This window comes from Opisthocomus hoazin, chromosome 22 (assembly GCF_030867145.1).
Source record: "Opisthocomus hoazin isolate bOpiHoa1 chromosome 22, bOpiHoa1.hap1, whole genome shotgun sequence".
In the NCBI taxonomy this organism is placed as follows: domain Eukaryota; kingdom Metazoa; phylum Chordata; class Aves; order Opisthocomiformes; family Opisthocomidae; genus Opisthocomus; species Opisthocomus hoazin.
Genome location: NC_134435.1, coordinates 3,883,519 through 3,905,819, shown reverse-complemented (window position 1 = coordinate 3,905,819; position 22,301 = coordinate 3,883,519). Strand labels below are relative to the sequence as shown.

The 22,301-nt window shown below is 42.5% G+C and overlaps 1 protein-coding gene across 4 annotated transcripts in view; it reads left to right on the top strand.

Moving 5' to 3' along the window:
- The window catches only part of MACROH2A1 (macroH2A.1 histone), a 46,653-nt gene extending 25,060 nt beyond the window's left edge, over window positions 1-21,593 (top strand). Inside the window, exons 5-9 of one of the 4 annotated variants that reach the window (XM_075441446.1) lie at window positions 1,042-1,149; window positions 9,127-9,217; window positions 13,041-13,130; window positions 16,210-16,384; window positions 20,853-21,593. In XM_075441446.1, coding sequence (XP_075297561.1) covers window positions 1,042-1,149; window positions 9,127-9,217; window positions 13,041-13,130; window positions 16,210-16,384; window positions 20,853-21,018 — 630 coding nt within the window. In that variant the 3' untranslated portion in view covers window positions 21,019-21,593. Of the gene's footprint in view, window positions 1-1,038; window positions 1,150-7,519; window positions 7,620-9,126; window positions 9,218-13,040; window positions 13,131-16,209; window positions 16,385-20,852 lie in introns of all 4 variants that reach the window. The other 3 variants (XM_075441444.1, XM_075441445.1, XM_075441443.1) reach the window with 3 other exon arrangements.
- The last annotated feature ends 708 nt before the right edge of the window (window positions 21,594-22,301 follow it).

Sequence of the window (22,301 nt, the reverse complement as noted above, 5' to 3'; positions counted from 1 at the left end):
ACCCATGAAATTCTAATTTTCAAAACATTTGTGTAAAGTAAAGCATGGTTACAGCTGCTAGAAGCAGTGATATACCCTTGCATCAAAGTGATTGGAGTTGCTCAGCCACAGGTTTAGTTTATGTGCGTTGGAAAGAGACAATAGGAGAACAGTGGCTTGCTTAATATTCCAGGTGTGCTTTTTAGCCTCAGCATGGGTGTTGCTGAGGCACCAAATACTTGTATGAAATCATAAGTAGTAATTTTGCTGAAAATATGAAATTATTTTTGGCACCACTGGAGTTTATAACCACACCAGTCAATTTGATATCTTCATGAAGCATCCTTTTCAAAATGTTTCTCAGTATCTTTTTTTATTCAGTAAATCAATTCATTCGTGAAACCTATCATTTAATTCAGTAATACAGCTGAAAAAAAGGAACGGTGGTTGAGGGGGAGCTGCCTCTCCCCCTACGGTTTTACTGGAGGTGAAGGTGATCACGTTAAACAAGACAGGGAAAATTGTTCAGCCCCCTTCCTACTGCTAGGTGGGTGGAAAGTAGATGTATTCTTCTGACACTGGTTCTGAGGACGGACAGATTTCGAAGCGTAAACAACTTTGTGAAATCTGTGAGCACCTCACTTCAGAGAGATATAATTTGCACTCTGATAAGTCAGGTTTTAGCTTAGAATGAATGTCTGCCCACACATATAACTAGATGCATTTGTCTTTTTCCACACAAGCCATTAGAGAGCTGTTAAAAGTTTGAGACTGTTTGTATGTTTTCCTGCAACATTGAAGACAGCTGTCGTCTGAGTTGTGCACTGTCATAAGCAAGAAAAGGCTGGTGTAGGTACGCAGACGTTGAGGTCTCTTTTCCTACTGATTCCTGCAGCTTAATCAGTCACTTCAGTTAGACTGAAGGATAAAATCCAAGCGCCAGTGTTTGTACTGGCATTTTATTACCTGGGAAGCATTTATGGCGTGTCGTATATTTTGATGTAATTAAACTGTTTTTCTCTTAGCCTGGAGTTAACTAATTAACTGTATTTTTGGAAGAAGAAGCAGGGAGAAGTGAGCAAATCAGCCAGTGCTGACAGTACAACAGAGGGGACTCCTGCAGATGGTTTCACAGTCCTGTCCACCAAAAGTCTGTTTCTCGGCCAGAAGGTATGCTCCTGCATTTTTATAAATTAATACCTATTTTTCAGTGCTGCTTAGGGAGTATCCCCTCCCACCACCCGCCTTTCCCCAAAACATCTAGGTACAATGGACATTTCCCCACTGAGCACTTGAGGAGACGTATGATACTAGTTTTTGAACAAAGAAATAATCTAAAACAACTTTTAGAACATTTTAAAAATACATAAATGAGTCTTCATATGGCTATGTAATTAAATACATAAAGGAAAGCCTGGGTGCTTGTAATCTGTCTCGCCTTATTCATAAACAGCATAATTGTTACAGCTAAGCGTCTGCCAAAGAGGAGATGATTCTAAGAATAAAATGTCTTTTTCCAATGGGCAGCCCACTTCGTTGCTGATGTAAATGATTTACAGGTTTTTATCAAAACCTATTTTAGACATTTGTTCATATTAGTGGTTTTATGTTTTGTTCTGCTTTGTTCTTCACAAAAGTTAATGCTGTGTAATAATGAACGATGCTTTTATGAAAAGCTAGAAGTCAACGATCCTCTTTTCCCTGTGAATATACTTTGGGACATGGGGTGGTTTAGTAGAAATACATATCTGCTTAAAGAAAGGATCCATTTAAAGAGGAATTCATTAAATTAATTTGGTCTTTTGTCTTGAAACCTGCCTTTAGTTCATGATACAAAATTTTGTTAAGTAAAACTGCATCTTTCTTCTATCATTCAGTAATCACATCGTTGTGTTGTAAGTCATAAAAGATGAGCCATTGTCCATTGTGGAATGTATCTGCTCTGACTCATTTTTATTTCATTCTGAGGTGGTTCTCCATTTATCCTTCCACAGTTTGTTTGCTAAGTTTAACATGTGTAAGAGTAATGTTATTTTTCGCAAGACTTCTGATTTTCCACTTTGCAGCTGGAGCTAGATTGCTGGGTTAGTAGGACTTTTTGTTATTTGACTACTACTAGGGGGGTGGTTTTGAACATATTTTTAAAACCATGTTGATGACTAAATTAGAAGCCAAAATTTGTAAACTACATTACTGTTTCAAGAAAGCAAGTAATGTCAGACTTTTGGACCGAATTTTGAACTCCTTTCAGTTACCATAGGAACCCTGTAATAAGACCTAGTGGTGTGTTCCAGCAAGGCTGACCCAGCAAATCGGCGGGGCTCTGCTGTTGGGCTTGGTGGAGGAGAATCACGAGCTCCAGGGCTGCCTTAAGCTGCAGTGAGCAAAGCCAGTGTCTGTTGTAAAGCTTTCCAGTAAGTACCTTGTACTGGGAAATGGACTTTCTGGCTTTCTCATTCACTTGGAGTGCAGCCCCCTGAAAAATTGCTGGTATGTTATGTCCATCCCCATGCTGGGTCGCTGTCAGTTAGCCCTGCACATAAAAGGGGCCAGGTGTTAGCCTTTATTTGTAACACGGTGCACACCATGAAAAGAAAAATGGAAAGAAAAATGAAAGCCCGTTTGTCTCCTGTGAGGGAACGCTCCAAATGCAATGCATTATTTCTGGAGAGGTAGAGAACTCATAGGAGCTGTTGAGGTGTGTTCAGCACAGACTATATTTTGCTTTTGGTTCCCTGTAGGAAACTATCTTCAGAGGCAGTAAATGGTTAGTGTAAAAATGTAAGAAAAGTAGGCTGTGTCTAACAAATACAAGAATTTTCTGTATCCTATTATGTGATTTAAAAATGAAATTGTTACCTTGAGCGATAAATAATGTATTAATGTCTTTGTTCTGATTTCACCCCCAAAATAGCACATTTAGACCAACTTAAATTCTTTTCAGACTGAAAATGTGGAAAGCTTAAAATGCAAAAACCTTTGCACTGTAGTGATCAAAGAGATTTTATTTAGCATAAAAACAACAAACAAAATTATGCTTCCTTATTCCTAGAAATATTTTCAGACCGTTCCCCAGAAATTATTTTCAAAACGCGTATTTTCAAAGTTATCAAAAGAATTTTGCTTTGCTTGTGATTAAAAATGGCAAAGATAAAAACTTTCAGTGGCGGAATCGGTGGGAGTTGAATGCGTCCTCTCTCCGAAGCCGGGGGTGTGTTTTGCATGAGCCAGGAGGCTCCTGGGTGTGACAGGACGTCTGCTGCTGCCTGCAGGTTTAGCAGACTGCGATCTCGGTGGTGGTGGTGGCTGTTGATTATTTAAGTGACACAGGGAAGTCTCAAATAATTGCTATTTATTTTGGAAATTTAAAAATTAAATACAACCATTATCTATAAAAACTCCAGTGACTTTGAGTCAGTTAAATGCTTCTGCTTAGCCATTTCTACATGCAATTGCTGTTTAAAAAGATAATATTGATTTTAAAAATATTTATCTAACGTGGAGACTGGTGCTTAACAGAAAAAAACATGGTTTGTTATAGTTGTCTTAAATTAGTGCCACATGGTATGCATAAACCTAATGAAGTAAGAATTTTCTTCAGTACGATTCTGGATGGTAGGGTTGCAGTTCGGTTCATTAGAGGTGTGCACGTTGCTTTTTTCCGAAGCGTGTGAGGGCAGACGGTGTTTGCCTCTGTCTGGAGGACCTTGCTCCTGTCCAGCATCGCCTCATTTTGCTAAACAGCATTTCAGGGGAAGGAAACATCTGCTGCTCTCCTGGGTGGGGAGGACAGCGTGTTTAGGTGGTTCGGCTGGAGGCCTGGAACCCCGGCTCCTGGCTGCTGCTGGTGGCGGATTCGGAGAGGCTGTAAATCACCTCGCTGTTCACTGTCACCTTCCCCATTTGTGTAAGGGAGATACAGTTACACTCTTCACACGGGTGGTAGGAAAGCTTAATGTGTTAAAATATGTTTGAGCTTTTCCATCCGAAAAGGAAAAATATTGATATTAATCAGTTATCTGATTTTTCTTGAATTTGTACATGCAGATTTTCAATATACTTTCGCACTCTGTGTGTTCTTAATAAACTACAGTACACACAGAGAAACCTGAAACCAAAAACCCTGAACAAACAAAAGGTATCTTTCGAACCTCCTGTGACATCCTTGAATACCTTCACAGCGTGTCTCTCTGGTCTGCAAAACCACTCTCTGCTAGATCAAGAAATAACTGACTAGATGCAGAGAAGGGAGAAAATAATCCTGTTCCTTAGGATCGCATCGTTCACAAGTGTTTAATGGGAAAGATCTTGTTCTTGGCTCCATGTTTGCAGAAGGGAAAGGGAAGGATTTTATTTGCAAGAAGAGCTCTTCATTATTCTAATATCCCCAGATTTAATTACTGAAAATGCAAATGAATGTTGCAAACCTGGGTATTGTTCAGTTTTTAAAATCTGCTGTTATTGCGTTAAATCTTTAGATAACTGCTGACATTCAGCTAGAAATTCTTAGAGGTCAGGAGATGGCAAAGAACCCTTCAGTTATGCCTGTAGAAGTGTATTAGTGCTACACTAATCAAGTATTAAAATCTAGTTAATACGTAAATAATTGCACATCCTACAAGTGGCTTCCCGATGGAAACGTGGTATTCTGCACATTAAGTAGTTTGTTTTTCCTGAGGCAATTACAGAGTAGAGGCAGAGCTGTAAGACCTCGAGCATAAGCGTTAGGGTTTGGACTTGCAGAGAGACCTCGGCTTGTTGTCTGCAACAGGCATCTTCCGTTTTCTGTATGAAACTCATACCAGAAAAAGTTCCAAGACTTGAAAGGTAATTCTGTCTGAAGTAAGAAATGCAAGGCTTGGCTCAGAAAATACTCATGGATGTGCTAAGTGCCATCTGCATTTTATCTAACTAACATTTAATTTAAATGTTACCTGAAGTTGTGTCCATTCTTTGTTGCACATGTATATGCAAGTTGTGCCTGTTTATTTTTTTCAAAGTGGCCCTTTAGGGGATCACTTCTTCTGTCTAATACATGCTTCATGCTATTGGGTAGTAAAATTGAGCAGTTACTCAATGGAGGATTTAATTCTGCGGGAAAAATTCTGATTTTTTGGTTTTAGCTTGTTTTTGGCAATCGGATAGCTAACGGTGCATTGAACAGTAAACACAAAATACAGCAAAATAATACTTAGCTGCCAACACGTGCTATCAGTGACAGGCAGCTTTTTAAGCATTTTGTTGTTGCTGTTAAATTGAAACTTTAATTACCAGCTGGTTGCTATGTAAATCACAGTATGAGCAGGCACAGAGATAGATTAGAGGTCTGAAATCAAAATGGTCTGCAGCCAACAGATTGGGGCAAAAACTTGCAGAACACAGAGTTGGGGATCAAAGGGAGTCACCTATAAAATGAACAAAATACGCGTAGGAACATACTGAAATCTCCACAAAACAGTCTTGTGGTGTGTGCATGTGTTTTGTTGTTGTTTTTTATTTCAAAATTCATAAAGTTTCCTTAACATTTTGGTTTGATTTGACTTTTTTTTTAAACACCAGTTGCTTGTAGTCAAACTCAAGACTCAAACTGCAGTATGAATACCTTGCCACGTGTGAAGTGTTAAAGGGTTCCAAGCTATTTGGGTAGCAAGCTTGCTTAGATTTTATTACAAATTCCCGAACAGACCCGTACTTAAAACAGGGCTGAATTAGACTCATTCTTGGCCAAAATCACCCTATTTTGAGGCAACATAGTTTACATATGCAAATTATATCTTTTAAAAAGAGAAAGAAGGTCAATTCATGTAATCACATGAATGAAATGGAAATAATTTTTTCATGAACCTGAAACACACGGATGTTGGCCTCCTGAAGTGACCCATTCACTTGTGTTGGTTACATGAACTGGCTCGTATTCCCCATTAATAAGCTCGTGTACACAAGGAGAAGATTTGAAGAGTTACATTTACAGAAAGTGGATTACAAACCAAGAGGCAAACCTCGGTTATTGATGACATTAATTGCTGAACCCAGCGAGCTGTGGATTGGGAGGAAAGCCTGGCTTGACTGCAGCTGGCTTCAGGACTTGCATCAGTGAAGGGGAGCTGCCTCTCTCGTAGCTGCTTTCCGCATTGCCGGATCAGCTGCTGAAATGATCATTTTAAATACATGTTGCAGATAGAAGCAGAGTTTATGATGTAGATAATGTATTGCCCCATATGAAAGAGTCTGGAAATTTTTTTGCACTTTAAAGTGTTTGAAGTTTTGGCGGTAGTAAACTTGGTGCACGTGAGATCAGACTTGGCAGTGCTGGCTGCGACGCAGTGTTACAAACCCCTGGGCAGAAGCCTCCTCACGTGCCCGTCAGCGTACCACAGTTTCGACTTTTGCCAAGTGTGGCATTTGCATCAAATTCTCTCAAGTTACGGAGTTGTTTCCATGGTGTGGGTCACATACAGTGACGAGACACCCGAACTGGCAGTAGTAAGCAAGTTGTGCTACTGCTTTACACCTCCAAGCATTCCAAACAACATCCTCGCTAGCGTGGCGTGGCAGGGTCAGGTCGGTACCATTTGTGGTCTTTTCCTTGCCTTATTTTACCATTAGTTTGTAAGCCTTGCTCAAAATATGCTGCAAGAAGTTAAAATCTGCACTTCCCCGTATTTCATGAATTCTTTTTGTTCTTTTAAGAGCACGTAGTGCAAATGTGAGGTTAATCTCAAGGTATCTGTACGAATGTCCTCACCTTCCTGTACACCCACAAGAAATCCTTCTGGTTTTGTAATGATCCAGAGAGCAATTGAGAAGCATGCTTTAAATACATGGGTGTTAATGAGAGGAGTTAATGGACGTTAGTGGGTGGGGTTAAAATCTCTATTTTCATAAATGACAAACGGAAGTGAAACAAATGAGCTAAAAACTAACAGCAGTAAGCACATAGTAGTGCCTGCTTACAGTACGTCACGGGCTGTTCAGAAGCAGCTGAACTGTGCCATGAAAGCTGAAGTGCCCGCAGTACAGAATACGGTGACCACTAATAGGGAAAAAAATAAAGATGGATGTCCCCTTGTTAGGATGGGGGAACCGCTGGAGGCAAGGGTGTGCTTTCTCCAAGATAAGCTCAGGTTTGCCGGCTGAAGGAGGAGTAGCAGCAGCTTTTATCCAGTTTCAGTGCTGAATGGTCATGGCACACTCCTGCAGTTGATGCTTAAGAAATGGTTAGGGTGTCCTTTGCCTGTACTTCGAGGAGAAAACGGTACCCTCTTATAATGCCGAAATAAGAATCCCAAACAGTGGTCAGCATCAAGCCAAAATAGAGCTGGTTAGCAGGTACATTCATGCCCTCCCAGCGTGCACAGTGTTTGAGTCTTGTGTTTGAATTTTATTTGGATAATAACCCTCCCTTATGACCTGCCTTTTATTTTGCATATTTGTTTGCAGTGATGCTATCTCCATCTGTGTTGCAAAGCTCACTTTTCTGCAGCTTCTCTGTGATTTCCCAGCTGTCCTGTTATTTCCCACCTCATGCTTTTCTTTTCAGCTGAACCTTATTCACAGTGAAATCAGTAATTTAGCCGGCTTCGAGGTGGAGGCCATTATCAATCCCACCAATGCTGACATTGACCTTAAAGATGACCTAGGTAAATGGGGCATGGGTTGACACAACTAATGGTCACATGGTAATTATGGAACCCAGAATTTACTCGCTAGGGCTTCGTACATGTAACAAGAGCAGAAATTCAAATCTTCCAGGTTCTGGTTTGTTGGAGAACTCTATTCAAAAGACATTTTCGCCAAATCTGAATACTTGCAGCTATTGCTAGTCTTCAAGTTGATTTCAGTTAAAACAAGTCGTTTAAATTCTTTTCCATAATGATCATATGTGACTGTTAGCTATTTTGGGGGGTTTCTTATTTGGATACTTTGAGGACTAAAATACTTTTTTGTCAGGTTGTTTTCAAAATAAGCAGTTTCTCCATTCTAACTGCAATCTCGGGGTTTTTTCTGATACTCAGAGTAGGCATACATTTTTTTAAAGAGGAATGATTAAATAATTAACTATCCCCAAATCTTTCCTACCTTGATTTCATGTTTAATTCAGTCAGATAATTTGTTTCCATGATGCTTCAGTTACTCCCTGTCACTTGCACATTCAGCTGAAAACAAATACTGACGTTATACCAGCACTGAACTGGTAGATGCTCTCATAGTTGGTGTATCACGGTTAGAGCTTCTGTCTTGTTCAGACTGGGGAAAAAAGAAAAACCCTTCTTCAACAAAAGTCTGTGTTTCAGCAAAAGTAAAAGAAAAATTAACTTTAATGCGTTATGTACTGCCTTCCCTTCTTAGTTGATTATACCTGCTGCTGTTTGTTGGGGTTTTTCTATAAACTTCCTTAATGGAGTACAGCCCATAATCCTCCTCCTGCTGCATTTTCTGTGGGAATGTACGTATGTAATTTAATAAGGAAAAGATTTAAGAAGGCCGATTTCTAAATCAGCCTTTCTCAGAAATAGGTGTATTTTTACACGTGTCTCAGCCATCCCAACACATAATTAGCAAACAGGCCTTACCTTTAAAATACAAGATCGATCACTTGTATTTTTTAAAGCAAATTCAGTACAACCCTGTCTGCGGATACGTGGTTTCCTCCGTATGAAGGAGACTGTCATTTTTAGAAACAAAATGATGGATCGCTGTGCATATGAAGATTCGTGCCTGTCAGCTTATTGATGCTGACAAAATGGAGAAACTAGTTATTTTGTTTGGCTTGATGATCCTGAATTTCTTTTTTTTAAACAGATTCCATATTTTAGTGTCATGCTCTGTGGGGAACTGGTTGTTCTAGGTTTCTGCAAAGTGAAATGGGGTATTAGCTGCTTTTAAAACTTTGGAAATGATCTCATGTGATTGCTCTGACTTGTCATTTTAACATTTATTTGATCATGTCATACTCAAGATTCCTCCTCCTGTTCCCTACACCCCTTTCTCTACACACACCTGCACACACAACTCAGCATACTCCTTTGGCGCAAGGTTTGGAGATGTAAAGGTAGGAAAATATGGACGTTGGTACATGTGTAAATGTAGAGCCTGTGCTGGGTCTCTGTCCAACGTGGTTGATATACATCTGTTTACCTGTTGTAGTTGCAAGTTGTACAGGCTGACATTGCCACGATCGACAGTGATGCTGTCGTTCACCCGACAAACTCTGACTTCTACACCGGTGGTGAAGTAGGTAATGGAAAGTTCAGTGCTGCGGAGTTTGTATGTGTGTGCATGGTCAATCAGCAGCCACAAGCTTGTTGTAGCTATGCAGATTTGCATTCATTTCTCACTTCCAGCAGTCCTGACTGATAATGAAAAGAAATGAATAATTGCCAACTCAGTAGGCGCTTTTGATTTTTATCACCAAACGAAACTTTCAGAAGTAACAGTAGAATGCACCACCAAAATTTGAAGTGCAGGAACAGTACGTTCAATGCAGGCACGTGACCCAGGAAAATGAATGACCGCATTGTTTGTTTGACGTGTTAAACGCCTGTTTTGAACGTGGTTTGAGTCCTGATCTTTAGATTCCTTACCAGTTCCAGTACACCCTCTCCATGCCAAGTTTCAGATGTTCACCTCTGACATGCTGGATCTAGCCCATCGGTATTTTCAGAACTCCTAAGATGGGTTAGTTGCTTGATATTTTGCATTATGGACCGATTACCTTCATAGCCCTACGCAGCGGTCCTCAGGCCCACGAGCACACGGCTGCCGAGGCTGCCCATGTTTTTCAGGCAGTCGGTCATCTAAGCTACACCGATGAGAGAAGGCGTGATAGAAAACATGACAGACATCTTAATTCAGTCTCTGAAGTGTCCCCTGAGTAACTCTTACCTTAGTAATACCCCTCTCTGCATACAGTGTTTTGAAGGATTTTGTAAAAGGGTAGCAGTACTTGAACTGAACTGCCTTGGTAATTTGAGAAGGCAAATCGGAATTTGGGCTGAATACAGAAGTTGCTGGTAAGGGCGATGACCCGCCAAGCTTAAAAAAAAAAGTTGTCTGATCCCAGCCTCTGTTCTACATCTCCTCTTAATCTCATCATCGCTATGCGAATGGTCTCCCCCACACCTCAGGCCCTACTACAGCACCTGCCCTTTCTGAAGGGGCCGCTTTCCGAGTAACACGCAAGCGAATGTAGCTCGGTGTAGCCTGCTGGGCAGGACAGCTGAGACCTGGCTGGGCAGACATTACGCAGGGACGTTAGAAGGGTGGCAATACCCTGTGTCTGAAGAATCTGCTGCTCAGGTCTGTCAGACTCGTTTAGCTCACCCGCCTGTCTCCTACCCTTTGACAAAGAAGGGCTTTGCTACCCTACAAAGAACATTGTGTCTCGAAGCGGCACTGCTTGTTCCTTAGTGTAGGTTCCTCTTGCCTCTGACTGCTGTAAGGAAGAATAGAAGTGCACAAATGCTTAGCTTCCAATGATTAACTTTTACCCATCTAAATTTTTTTTTAATTTTGTTTTTGTTGTTTTTTTTCCCTAACAATTTAAATGTACTGGGGGCTTAGCCTGAGAATTTTAGAGCCTAAATTTCTGCTAATGCTGTTTTCAACACTGATACCAATGCCTGCTTGGAAAGCATGAGATAATGATCTTATTCTCATGGGAGTGACACATATTAATGCCTGTGAGCAAATACGCTGCTAACCTTGAAGCTGTGAAGCAAGACTTCCATCAAGAAACCTGCTAATGTAGTGTAAAATGGTTAAATTGAGTATATGCTTTCCCAGATGAAGCCAACTTACAACATAGTTCTGAAACATAATTTCAGTATAAACCCTGACTACTAGTCAGAAGAACACCGTAACTAAGGAGTAAATGCGGGAAACCTCACTGATTCATACCAAATACTACTTTTGCTCTTCTTTGTACCCGATCTGCAAGAAGAGAGCTCAGTGAAATAAACTGGTGGAGTTGTTCATTGCTTTTAATTATAAATTAATTCCCAGTAGAAGGGAAAAAGCTGATCCTTCTGGAGTGAATTAAACCAAACTAGGCTAAATTCCATTAAATGTACAACAGCTTTGCAATGGCAAAGAAATGACCTACTTAACAGATCTTTTCTGTTCCTAGGTTCTGCACAAGGCTTAATTAAGTTTCCCCTTGAAACGAGAGAAAGGAAGGATTATGAATGTCGTGGGTTTTAGGACTGATCTGAGTTCATGGACTCAAGGGGAATATAACTGGAATATATACAAATATAAATAGGAATGATATGGAAATACATACAGGAAGAATGTAAAATGGAAGACTTTCTTTCCCTCCCCATCCCTTCTCTGTCAGAGTGGTTTTATCGGACCCTGGTGTCAGCCACGGCTGCCGGAGGGTTCCGGTGTGTCCCGCCGCCCGGCACACCGCTGCCTCTGAAGGGCAGCGCGTTTCCAAGCACCTCCGCTCCGTTCTGGGGTGGATCTGCTTTCCTAGCACGCTCTCCTAAGACACCTTGCTGCTACAAGTACAGCCATTGCTGTCTTCTCTAAGAGATTTGTGAGATAGTGCCTTCCACTCAGTTGCACAGGCATAGGTGACTTTGAGTTTCACAAAATTCTTAGTGAGAGATTTGGATAAACTTAGACCAATTTACATAAAAAAGCTTAAGTGAGCACAAAGAGCATATTACACTCTGACCTACACACCCTGACCTTGCAGTCCAGCTTTTGGCAAACAACCCGCGTCAATTGGTTATGAAAAAAGCAAAAGCACACATTTTTTAACTGTCCTCAGCTTTTGTCCTCCAAAAGCAATAAACTGCCAATAGCAAGTTGGAGGCGGGTCACAGAGTCAGATTTTGAATGAACAAGTGCATTGCTTTCCACTTTTAATCTTCACTGTGGAAGAAATTTAGCAGTGCTGTCAAAACAAGAGCATCTTGCAGTCCTCTTAGTTCTTAGGGCAATAACCCTATTTCATGAACTGAATCTTGGCGGGGGGGCTCTGCTTCCTTGAGCGTACAGTATGTGCACTTCCATCAGAAAATGCGTTTGTTCTTTCTTCATCAGTGAAAGTAAGGGGTTTCACCAAACAAATGTCTAGGTCTTTAGAGATCCTAGTTCTGAATTTTTGGAAATCAGTTTTCAAAAGAATATCTCAAATCAGAGCCTTTATGATATCACTGCTTTTTACTTATCTACCTTTATCATTAATGCGCACAGTGCAAAATTATGTGGGATGCTTATGTAGATAGGAAAATGCTTTCTTGGGTGGTTTTTTTTAATATTAATATTTAAAACTAGAGCTGCAAAATAAGATCTAAACCATTTAGTGATGGACTGCCTTTGTGAGCGGCATACCTTTTGGTTGCCCTGAAACACCGCACAGCTCTTCTCCTCCCAGAACGACTTTGTCCAGCTCCTTAGCTGTAGTTAGAGAAGTTCATTGGAGGAATATGTTCCTTAGAGATTCTCCTGATTTCTGAGGCTCTTCCTCTTGGTTAAAGGTGGCTCAACAAGCTGGGCAGTTACCAAGTAAAGCAGCCCGCTGCACTCACGAGACTGTTTCATTCCTGGTGCCACCTGTTGGGGTCAGGGACCAAGATCAGGTGAGTTTCAAATTCTTATTGTGGCAAATGGCTCTTTAAAACAATTTGTAAGAGAGAGGGGAAATGAACCTTAGGGGAAGGAGTTACGACCCTTCAACCGCTCTTGAGCTAGCACATTCTGCTGGAACATCTTGCACTGAGAGATGCTCATGGTAAGGAAGGAGGCAGGGATGTCATGGCAGATGTTCTGACTTTAAAATCGGAGTCTGAGGATGTTAGCAAGGGATACCGGAGTGAGGTTTTTGGGTTGTTAGGGTTGTCTTTTTGGTTTTTTCTTTTTGTTGTTGTTGTTGTTGTTTTTAATGACTAGCTAATTCTGAAGTCCCAAAAGGTTTAGATCTTACTTTGCAGTCCCCAAAAAATGTTTGGGCGGAAAACTCTAGAATCATGTCATGAAAAATTAATGATGAGTCTTGTCTGCTGTGGAAACCTGGCATCAGAGGAGTAAAATAACAATTCTCTGTTCAGGGAGCACTTTGGAAAAGAAAGGCGGCAAGGAGTTTGTGGAAGCTGTCATTGAGCTTCGCAAAAAGAACGGGCCGTTGGACATAGCTGGAGGTGAGGTTCTGCGCTTCGGACACCTGCGACCAAAACCCGGCACGGCCCGGCTGCGGTGCAGTCAGCCGGCCGAGCTCCGTCGAGCACAACGCTTGGGTTCGTGCTGGCTGTGGGCGACCTTTGTGGGTTCCATGATGCTTGTGAAAGTGAAAACACACGCGTTGCACCCTAAGCAACCTTTGCCAAGGCGTCTGGGAGATGGTGTAGTGCTGTGACAGTACAGGTAAAATCCGTCTGTTCACAGGTACGCACCTACACGGTGCAGGTTGGTCATTAAGCGCACAGTTCAGAAAAGCAATTAATGAAGTGCTCATTTTTCAGAACAGTTGAGTCCACTTCTTAAACATCTGCTTCGCTGAAGTGCTGCTGACTTTCACTGAACTTAAGCACGTGCTTAAAGTTAAGCATCTGCTTGGGTACTTTGTTTAATCAGTGCCAAAATCATCACTATAAAAGCTTACGACTTTTTGGTGCCTAGTTATCAAAATTTATGTAATATCTGAGAAAAATCTACTATATGAGTAATAAAGTTTGGTAATGCCAATATATAATTTTACACCATCTGTGAAATTGCTGATACATGTTGTTCCTATAGAAGGCTGATTCTGCCATCTGTGTTTATACTATAAAAATAAATACAGTGTGCGCAGTTTTGTAAACGAGTTGTGACTAAAGCTGAAGAGGAGATGTAAGACTTCAGCTCTGACAGGAAAAATTACAACTGTTTACTTCTGGTGCTCAATACGTTGGGGTTTTTTGCTTTTTAAAATTTGTAAGAAGTTTTTCTTGGAATTCTTGTTGTGCAAAAATATATAGAATGAAGTACTCACTCTTGCTTACTTCTGTGCAGTGTTCCTTATCAGCCCAAACCAAACTGCTCACAAATAGGTTGCAAGTTGGAGAGAAGAGAGTTTTGTTCTCCGCCATCAGCGTGTTCCTCAGGTCGGAGGGCTGCTTGGCAGTCGTACCCTGTGGGGAGCTCTGTGCTACACCGGCAGAAACTGGCTGTTAGGGACTTGTTGGAGGACTCTAGAGAAGAATTGGTACACCTCAATTTCTCAATCATACGGATATCCAGTTTTCAGATTTCTCAATGTTCTGGGTATCCCTTTAACCTACCAATAACCAGGATCCTCACCTGGAATACAATTGTAACTAGCACAGAACGTGTCGATGGTTCTGTCTTTCTACAGCAAGAGCATAACTTCAAATGCAAACGTTCTGAAAGGGGAAGTAAGGGACAACTGCTTTTGGTAATTAACAGTTGTCCTCAACAGAATCCTCGTGAGTTAATTAATGAATACCCCAGAAAACAGTCCCTGAGAAATATTAAAGTTGGTGATGCGTATCAATATGGTATTTTATTCTTTCAGGATGAAGATATTATCCACATTTCACATCTGACTAGAGATATGTCAGCTGCTTTTTCTTGGATTTACGATGTATTCTGAATCTGCCAGTGTTTTAGTTGCATGTTATGACAAATTATTGCTGCCTAACACTGAGGCTATTCAACACGTTGAGAATCTACAAAGCCAGAGGAACATAAATGCGTGTGATTCCGTTGTCCTTCACAGTGTACCCTTCTGGTTAACCTCCGGTCAGAAAGCCGTAGCACAAAGTCGATTTTCTCTTTCCTGCAGCAGCTACAGGATAGTATCCATATGTGATGATTGTGCTCCAAGAGTTATTTCTACTAAACTTAAATAACAAAAAGCCTCATAAACATTCCAGAATGAAATAGCTGATTTCTGGCCTCTAAGCACCTTTATAAACCTGATTTTTTTTTTAATTGTGTTTTTGAAGACATAAGCTGCCACTTTATACCTATACTTTTGTGGCCGCAAATGATTATATCCCAAAGCGTGCATGTCAGGGGGCTGACTCTTTATGAAGGTTCAGTGTATGCTCTTGTGAGATTTTGACTAGCTGTTCTTCCCTCAGCTTGTGATTTTCTTAAATTTTTTTTTAACAAATCAAAGTTACAAGTTTTTAATTGCAACCACAGACCTGTGAGTTCAGAAACGGCAGTGATCCTCTTCCCCTGTTGTCTGGCAGGCAGAGCACAGTCGGGTGTTGCTCTGCCATGGGAAGTGGTGAACCCCGAATGTGTTCTCCTGCTGAGCGAAGGCCCCTCGTCTGGAGAACCCCTGGTTGGCAGTAGTTTGTAGGAGCGCTCTGCTGCATCCTCTTAGTCCCCACACGTCATATCGTGGTGATAATAGATGATTAGCATGGTAAAAGTTCTCCTTCATTTCTTCGTACATGCCAGGCCTTGCCTGTTGGTATATGAACAGTGTGAATCAAATATGGTGAATCTATAAATGCATCCTCTCCAGCAGTCTGGCAAGAGTGGATGAAAGAGATAAACTAAAACCAGCATTGTTTAAGTGGTCTTGGATGACCCCTACACAAACAAGCTCAAATAAGACCAGGCCCAAAGTCTTGAAATCACACCAAATGTCTGCTTTACAGTTACTCAGAAACAAAGCTGGAAATAATGCAAAAATCTTAATTCACCTCTGTTCCAGCCTTCCTTGCCAGCTGGCGGAGCACTGATAGCTCTGAGCCGATGCAGTGTGGGCTGCGGTGGTCAGAAGCTAGCTGAACGAGCTGTGTATTTAGCAGGAGGGGCTGAAGGGCGCACAGGTCATAACGCTGTCTGTCTGTCCAGCATCCTGGTACTGACTGTAGCTCTGCGATAAACCCAGCCGAAGCAAGACCATCCCTTGAACGGTTTACGTTCAAATAGGTTACTGCCTGTCTCCTTACACAAGTTTGTACAATCCCCAACATAAATGTGTTTCCTTTGATGTCAGCCATGAATTCTTGCTCTCTCTAAAATAAGCTCGATTATAGCTATGATTTATAAATTACCACAGCAAAGTGCAGCTGGAAATGGAAAATACAAAGTCTCTGTAATCACGTTGTTGTATTTTAAGGCTGTGTGATTTATAATCCAAAACATTCACAGGGGCTAAAGGAATGTCTGCCAATTGTTTGCTGTTTTAATCACGTATGCAATCTTTTAATCCTAAGGAGAGGAAAACAATTACGTTTCACTTTCGTTTCTTACTAGCTGTTGTCAGTGCTGGCCATGGATTGCCCGCGAAGTTTGTGATCCACTGTAATAGCCCAGGCTGGGGCTCGGACAAATGCGAGGAGCTGCTGGAAAAGACAGTGAAGAACTGCTTGGCTCTGGCTGATGAGAAGAAGCTGAAATCAATTGCGTTTCCTTCAATTGGTAGTGGCAGGTAAGGCTGTTACACAAACCTGATGCCAAACAGGTCACACTTTCTAAGTGCCACCTCGTGTATTCCAGTACATCTCCTGTACAGAACCCGCTGCTACAACGCTGACTTTATTCTTGTTCCTTTAGATCAGTTCCCCAGATGAAATGTTTCTTCTAGGTTTGTTCAAGCTGTGCATGGAGCCTGCAGTATTCTCCTGAATACTGGTTCAACTTTGGCAGGTCTGGGAGTGATCCGTGCAGAGTCTTACAGCATGCAAAAAAGTTAAAGAGCATAAACTGAAATTTTTAGGAGGGTATTAAGACTTTTTTCAGACTGTCAATTTGTTCATGTAAATTGGGGATGTGGAGAAGAACGTGAAGAAAAGGTATCTATCATACCTAGTTTTAGTACTTAATTAAATTTACTGAATACGTGTCTTAGGATGGCAGAAGACATGGGTTAGTGTTCATTTAAGCAGCAAACATGAAGTGCCTTGATTGTCAGGATTTGCAGAGTCACTTCAAGCTTTCACCCAAAATTCCATGCAGCTGAATTCCATGCAGTTTACATCATGGGAGTCTTTCAGAAAAAAAAAGTACTTGAATCCTTTGCCACGGTTTTTGAAAGCCAAAGTCTGAAGTTACGGTCCTTTGGCGTCGTACAGGATGCTCAGTGCCTTTGAAAGTTGGATCACGGTCTTGGGAGTCTACATACGGCTGCGCTTTTCGTCTGAGGCTCTTGGGTTTGGGGTGGGGCGGGAGGTTTGGACGCTTGGCCCGTAACGATGGCTCAGCGTGAAGACCAAGGGCCAAAGCTAGGCTGAATTACACAGTTGCGTGTTTAACCCTGAGCAACTGCCCCTTGTAAATTTGCCGTGAAGGAGGTTGGCTGGTGCACAGCGGGAATATTCTTCCCGTTGTGCCGTGTTGCGACACGAGACTCGTTCCTGCGTGTTCTGTGTGTTAGGGCGGGACGTGTGCTGTTTGAGCTTTTGGGTGAATGACAATGAAGAAACAGAAGTTTCACTAGGATAATAAAGATTTAAGCGACTTACATCAGACAAAGCTCCAAAGAAGTTTAATTTGCATGGGTGTTGTTTTAAGGAGGTAACATGAGCAAACTTTGTGGAATGGTAGAGAAATACAGCAGAAGGTTCCTGCTGACCTGTCGCGTTCACAGGCCAGTCGGTACAAAGGGAAGCTTGGATTTTTTCTTTAGGAGAAACTTTATTCCTCCATGGGCTGCAGAGTGACTGTGGAGTTGGTTACGTAGGTGCCTAAAGCGTGACCATGTGAAGCGTCTTCCTCAGAGCCCTTTCTGTTCTGGAGAGCTCCCAGCAAAGAACCATTCCCGGCCCTTGTGGCAGAGTCGTTGATTGGTGTTGGAAGATGGTGAAACCCTGAATAATGATGAGATTCACTTTCTGTTACGAAATCCGGTTACTGACAGGCAAGATCTGTGGCTAAGCAGCGTATGCACATGCACATCATTCTCACTCAAGCCAGTTGAAGTGGTGATTTTAGAAGATGGAGAGGGATCAACAGGCCTTGAGAAATATATGAGGTTGTGTGTTTTCCCTTTTTTCTCTTAATTAGAGATATTCAAGCATAGATTAATTTTGGAGAGGACAGAATATATTCTGACAATGCTCTTGTATTTATGAAGTCAGAAGTGTTAAAAAAAATAAAAGTAAAGCTTTTAAAGAGAGCAAATGCCAAAGACACCACATGTTCGCAGCTGTTCTGGTACAGACATCTGTCAAGCAGACATCACCCAATAAACCCACATAAACAGTTTCATTCTCTTTTATAGTTGAGGAATGGGATTACATGAGGGCAGTTCAAATAAATCACAGGGGAAAATAAAATCGCGTACTCGTAGCATTCAGTGGGCCAGATGCTGAGCTACAGCCAGCTTGTGGAAAGCACGAGTTGGGTGCTGTGCAGAGGTAGCCTGGAGTTCAGTCTGGTAGGGCCAGCAGGAGAGCAGGGAAAGGAGAGTTAGGGGCTGAAGATAAAGTCATCCTCGGAGCAGGGATTTCATTCTGAGGCGCTGACTTTGATCGGAATTGACACTAGCTTGGCTAAAGCCTCCAGCTGCCTTTTCATAAGAGTTTGACTCGGACCAGATCGACACAAGAGGCTTCTGTTTCTTGCAGCACACGCGTGGCCACTGTGTCAGCACCTCTCTTCTGATTTTTCTGCTCTGTCTCTTCCCATTCTTTTGGGAGAGCGGTCCTAGACAGTTTACTTGAATCGGCTTCCCTTTGCGCGTGCCTCCCTTTGACCAGGCCGCTCCGCTTTCGTTTGCCCCGTTGTGGGCACCGTGCTGGAGCGCTGCTGAAGTGGAAGTTGTGTGACTGCAGAGTCCCCTGCGAGCAACTCGGAAACGGTGTCTACCCTGATTTTGATGCTGGTCTGCATGGGAGTTCCTGCTCAGGAGCAAAATTCCTTGAAGATCCATCCAGTGTATGCCAGGATGCACGTTCATAAGTAGCTAGCAAGTGGTCAGATGCGGAGGCGTGCTGAGCCGCCATCGTCTCTGTGTAAGCTGACGGTAGGAAGTAACTCCTGTGTCAAACCCGTGCTCTCAGTTGATGAACTGGTCACACAGCTGATTCTCCCTGACCAGCTCGTTTGGCTTTGGAAGAGTACAAGCTTTGTTCACAATGCTTTTTCTTTTTTTTTCTTCTTCAGTAGAAGAAAAAATTGGACATTTTCAGGAAAAAAAAGAAACAGCATGAGTTATTTCATGTCATCATTTTTGAAATATCACGAGCATTATCTTCAGGCAGCAAGTGTAATGCTACAGTACAGGCAGCACTACCACAGAACTGCTCTCCGAGTGTATTTTACAGCAAGGTAATGTGCAGGAAGCGGGTCACGACACAGGCAGTTGCCTTTCTCATTTTGTCTCTTGCAGCATGTAATGAGAGGGAGAGTACAACAGCGTTTTATTGTCAGAGTTTGATGCTTCAGTGAGCAAACACCAAGCGAGTTTGCACCTGTCAGTGCCAGAGGTGAATTTAGCCCAGCTTCTTCAGATTGCTGAGGAAAATCTGAGAAACTCGCCGTCTGTGTAAGCTGTGAATTATTAGTAGCATTACTAGTACACACTTTATAACAAGGAGTATTTACCGTCGTGTGTCGGGCAACCTGGTGATCTTCAGCGGGCCCTTTCAAAAGGCATTTGGGTCCCGCTCATAACAGAGCGGCCGTGTCCCTTCACCCTCAGACTCTGGGGCGAAGGCACAGCCTGGGTGGGTGGCAGCCCTCCGCGAGTAATACCGCAGCAAAGCTCAGGCCACGCTCAGAGTAGTTAGCAGGTGTAATTTCTGGAGTTTGCCATGACCTATAAAACTCGCTGTACAGGTCATGGCTTTGTTCAGACCATTCTACTTCTGCTTGGCCTGTTTTAAGATGAGATGAAACTTGCAGACAAGGGCTGCTGGATGAAAATGCGAAAAAGCTTGTGAGAAGGGTTCCCAGATCAGGCACTGAGCCTGGAGAGTCAGCCATGTGCAGTTGTGTCGTCTGGGAGAGCAGCAGGGCTTGTTCTGTTTGTCCAGGGCTTCTCCAGAAGAAGGGGGCAGGAGCCGCCTCTTTAGGCAGAAAGGCCTCTGGTTTTTAGGTCTCTCCAGGTGATACCAAGCAGATGTCTTTCATGGTGTCCTTCCTAGGACCGTACTTACATTGAATCAGCTCATAACTAAAAAGGATGTGTGCGGTGTTGGATGGCTTGGAGAAGCCATCAAGTCGATCAAGTTGTCCGCAGACCTGGCACAGCTCCTCCGTCTTCCCCAGCCTGCTGAAGCCGGACCGACCCCAGCGGGACACGGCTCGCTGGGACCCAGGGGAGCAGACTTGCTCGCCTTCGCTCAGCCTGCTTCACCACCTTTGAAATGCTTAGGGTGTTGCCAGCGTTGTTTCTCGCTACCAGACCGCTGGAACTCATTCTCTTTTCCTTTTTGGTCTGCAGCAAGGCTGTACAGGTCGCTTTTAAAATTTTGTGCTATGTTATTAATGATTAATATTGGTAAAACCATTCTGTACTTTGTGTCTTGTCATGCTTCATTTTCTCTACCAACTTCTCTGTTCCTTTTTATTTCTCTTGAATGGTTGGTTTGCTTTCAGGCCAGGTTTGACTGGGCGACTCAACGTGTGTGCCGCTTGCCTGACCACTGCGGGCTGTTGGTGGACTTGTCTGTTCAGGGAGAATAATTCACCCATCAGATATTGTAAGGTTCAGCCCACTAATGTGCATGGACTCTGCATTCAGCTTTTGGGAATGCTTTTCTGCTGTTTGAACGTTTTAAGTCTTGCCTAAACAAATAGAAGTCTGTAGCTTCTAACTCAGACACTAAAGCTTGGTAGCTTCATTCACTGTGCTGCGGGAGAGAAAAGACGGAGCGTTCCCTGCAGGGTCGGGCCAGCAAAAGCTTGTTCAGGAGGTCTTCATCTTCCTTCTTTTTTTTTGCCTCTCCTCCTAGAAACGGCTTCCCCAAGCAGACGGCTGCTCAGCTGATCCTGAAAGCCATCTCCAGCTATTTCGTGTCAACAATGTCCTCTTCGATCAAGACGGTGTACTTCGTGCTCTTTGACAGCGAGAGTATAGGGATCTACGTGCAGGAAATGGCCAAACTAGACGCCAACTGAGCCTAGAAAGCTGCAGCACCAGCCCCCTCTTCTGCCCATCGTCCGCCCCAAATCCTTAACTCATTGTGAAGCAGAGCACCCCTTACTTTGGATTTTGCTCATCTAGGGGAGTAAAGGTGGGGTTTTTGTTGGGGGTTTTGTTTGTTTTATTTTGGGGGGTTTTTTCTTTGTTTTGTTTTACTTTCCCAAATGTTTTATGTTGGCACTGATAGTTGGCATTACTGCTGTTAATGCACTGTATACCAGGCATTGTCTGAACTTAGTGTAATCTAGGAGATTTTATAGTTTTATTTTAATGAAGTATGAATTGAAGCAGGAAGCTGTTAGGAGTATGTAGTCTTTTACTTGTGAAAGAAACAGGCCAACCCTATTTTGTAACGTGTTGTGGTGCTTTATCAATACATCGAGTGGCGTTCCTTTCATTTTTTAAAAGAACAGATGCTATAAACCTAATTTGTGTTTGTTTATTGTCTTAATGATAAATCTGGAAGAAAAATACAGAAACCCTGTTGTCCTTAATTATATTTACAATTTTGAAATTGTGTGAATTGATTTAGTAAAATGTTTGAACTGTTGCTGTCAGTGTACTTGAATTAATTTTTCCCTGTAAGCCTTCATTTTCTAAGTTCTGAACATTTAGCTATGATGAAACACCAGATCTGACCAGGGGCCTGGAAACGCATTTGGAGCTGCTGGGCCTCTTCCCTGTGCTGGTGGGATGGGTGCGTGCCCAGCACCACTCACACCCGGAGCCCTTCCCAGGGAGCATTCAGACTTTCCAGTTGGGGCTTCAGAGCTTCCTGTCCAGAATCTGACTGAAGTGGCTGTTGGGTTTGGGAGGCTGGAGCCTTCTAGATCAAGCAAGGGCTAGGATTTTTTGAACTAGTTTCAGTCATTTAATATTGGCCTGTTTGAAGCCATTTTGTATTTTTTCCAAATATTTGTGGGCCCTGTTTGTGTTGGTTGCCAGATCCTGTGCACAGCTGAAAGCCACACCAGCGTAACCCTTCACAGAAGCTGCTTGGTTTTGTACTTTGAGAAAGCAGAGGTTACGTGTTCAAAAGCTGTTGCATGCGAGTGCCGGCTTGGAAGAGGAAGCTCTTCCTTTGAAGTCTGTAGCCTGCTTCCTAGGCAGTAGGCATACATTTGCCATCTCTGTTGAAGACTTGATTTGCTGATGGAGTACTTCACATCCACCTTGGATTAATCCAGAGCAGTGAGGGGGCCAGATCTGACTCACTTTTTGGTAAGCTCAGGAACACCAAGTGTTAAAAATGTGTAGC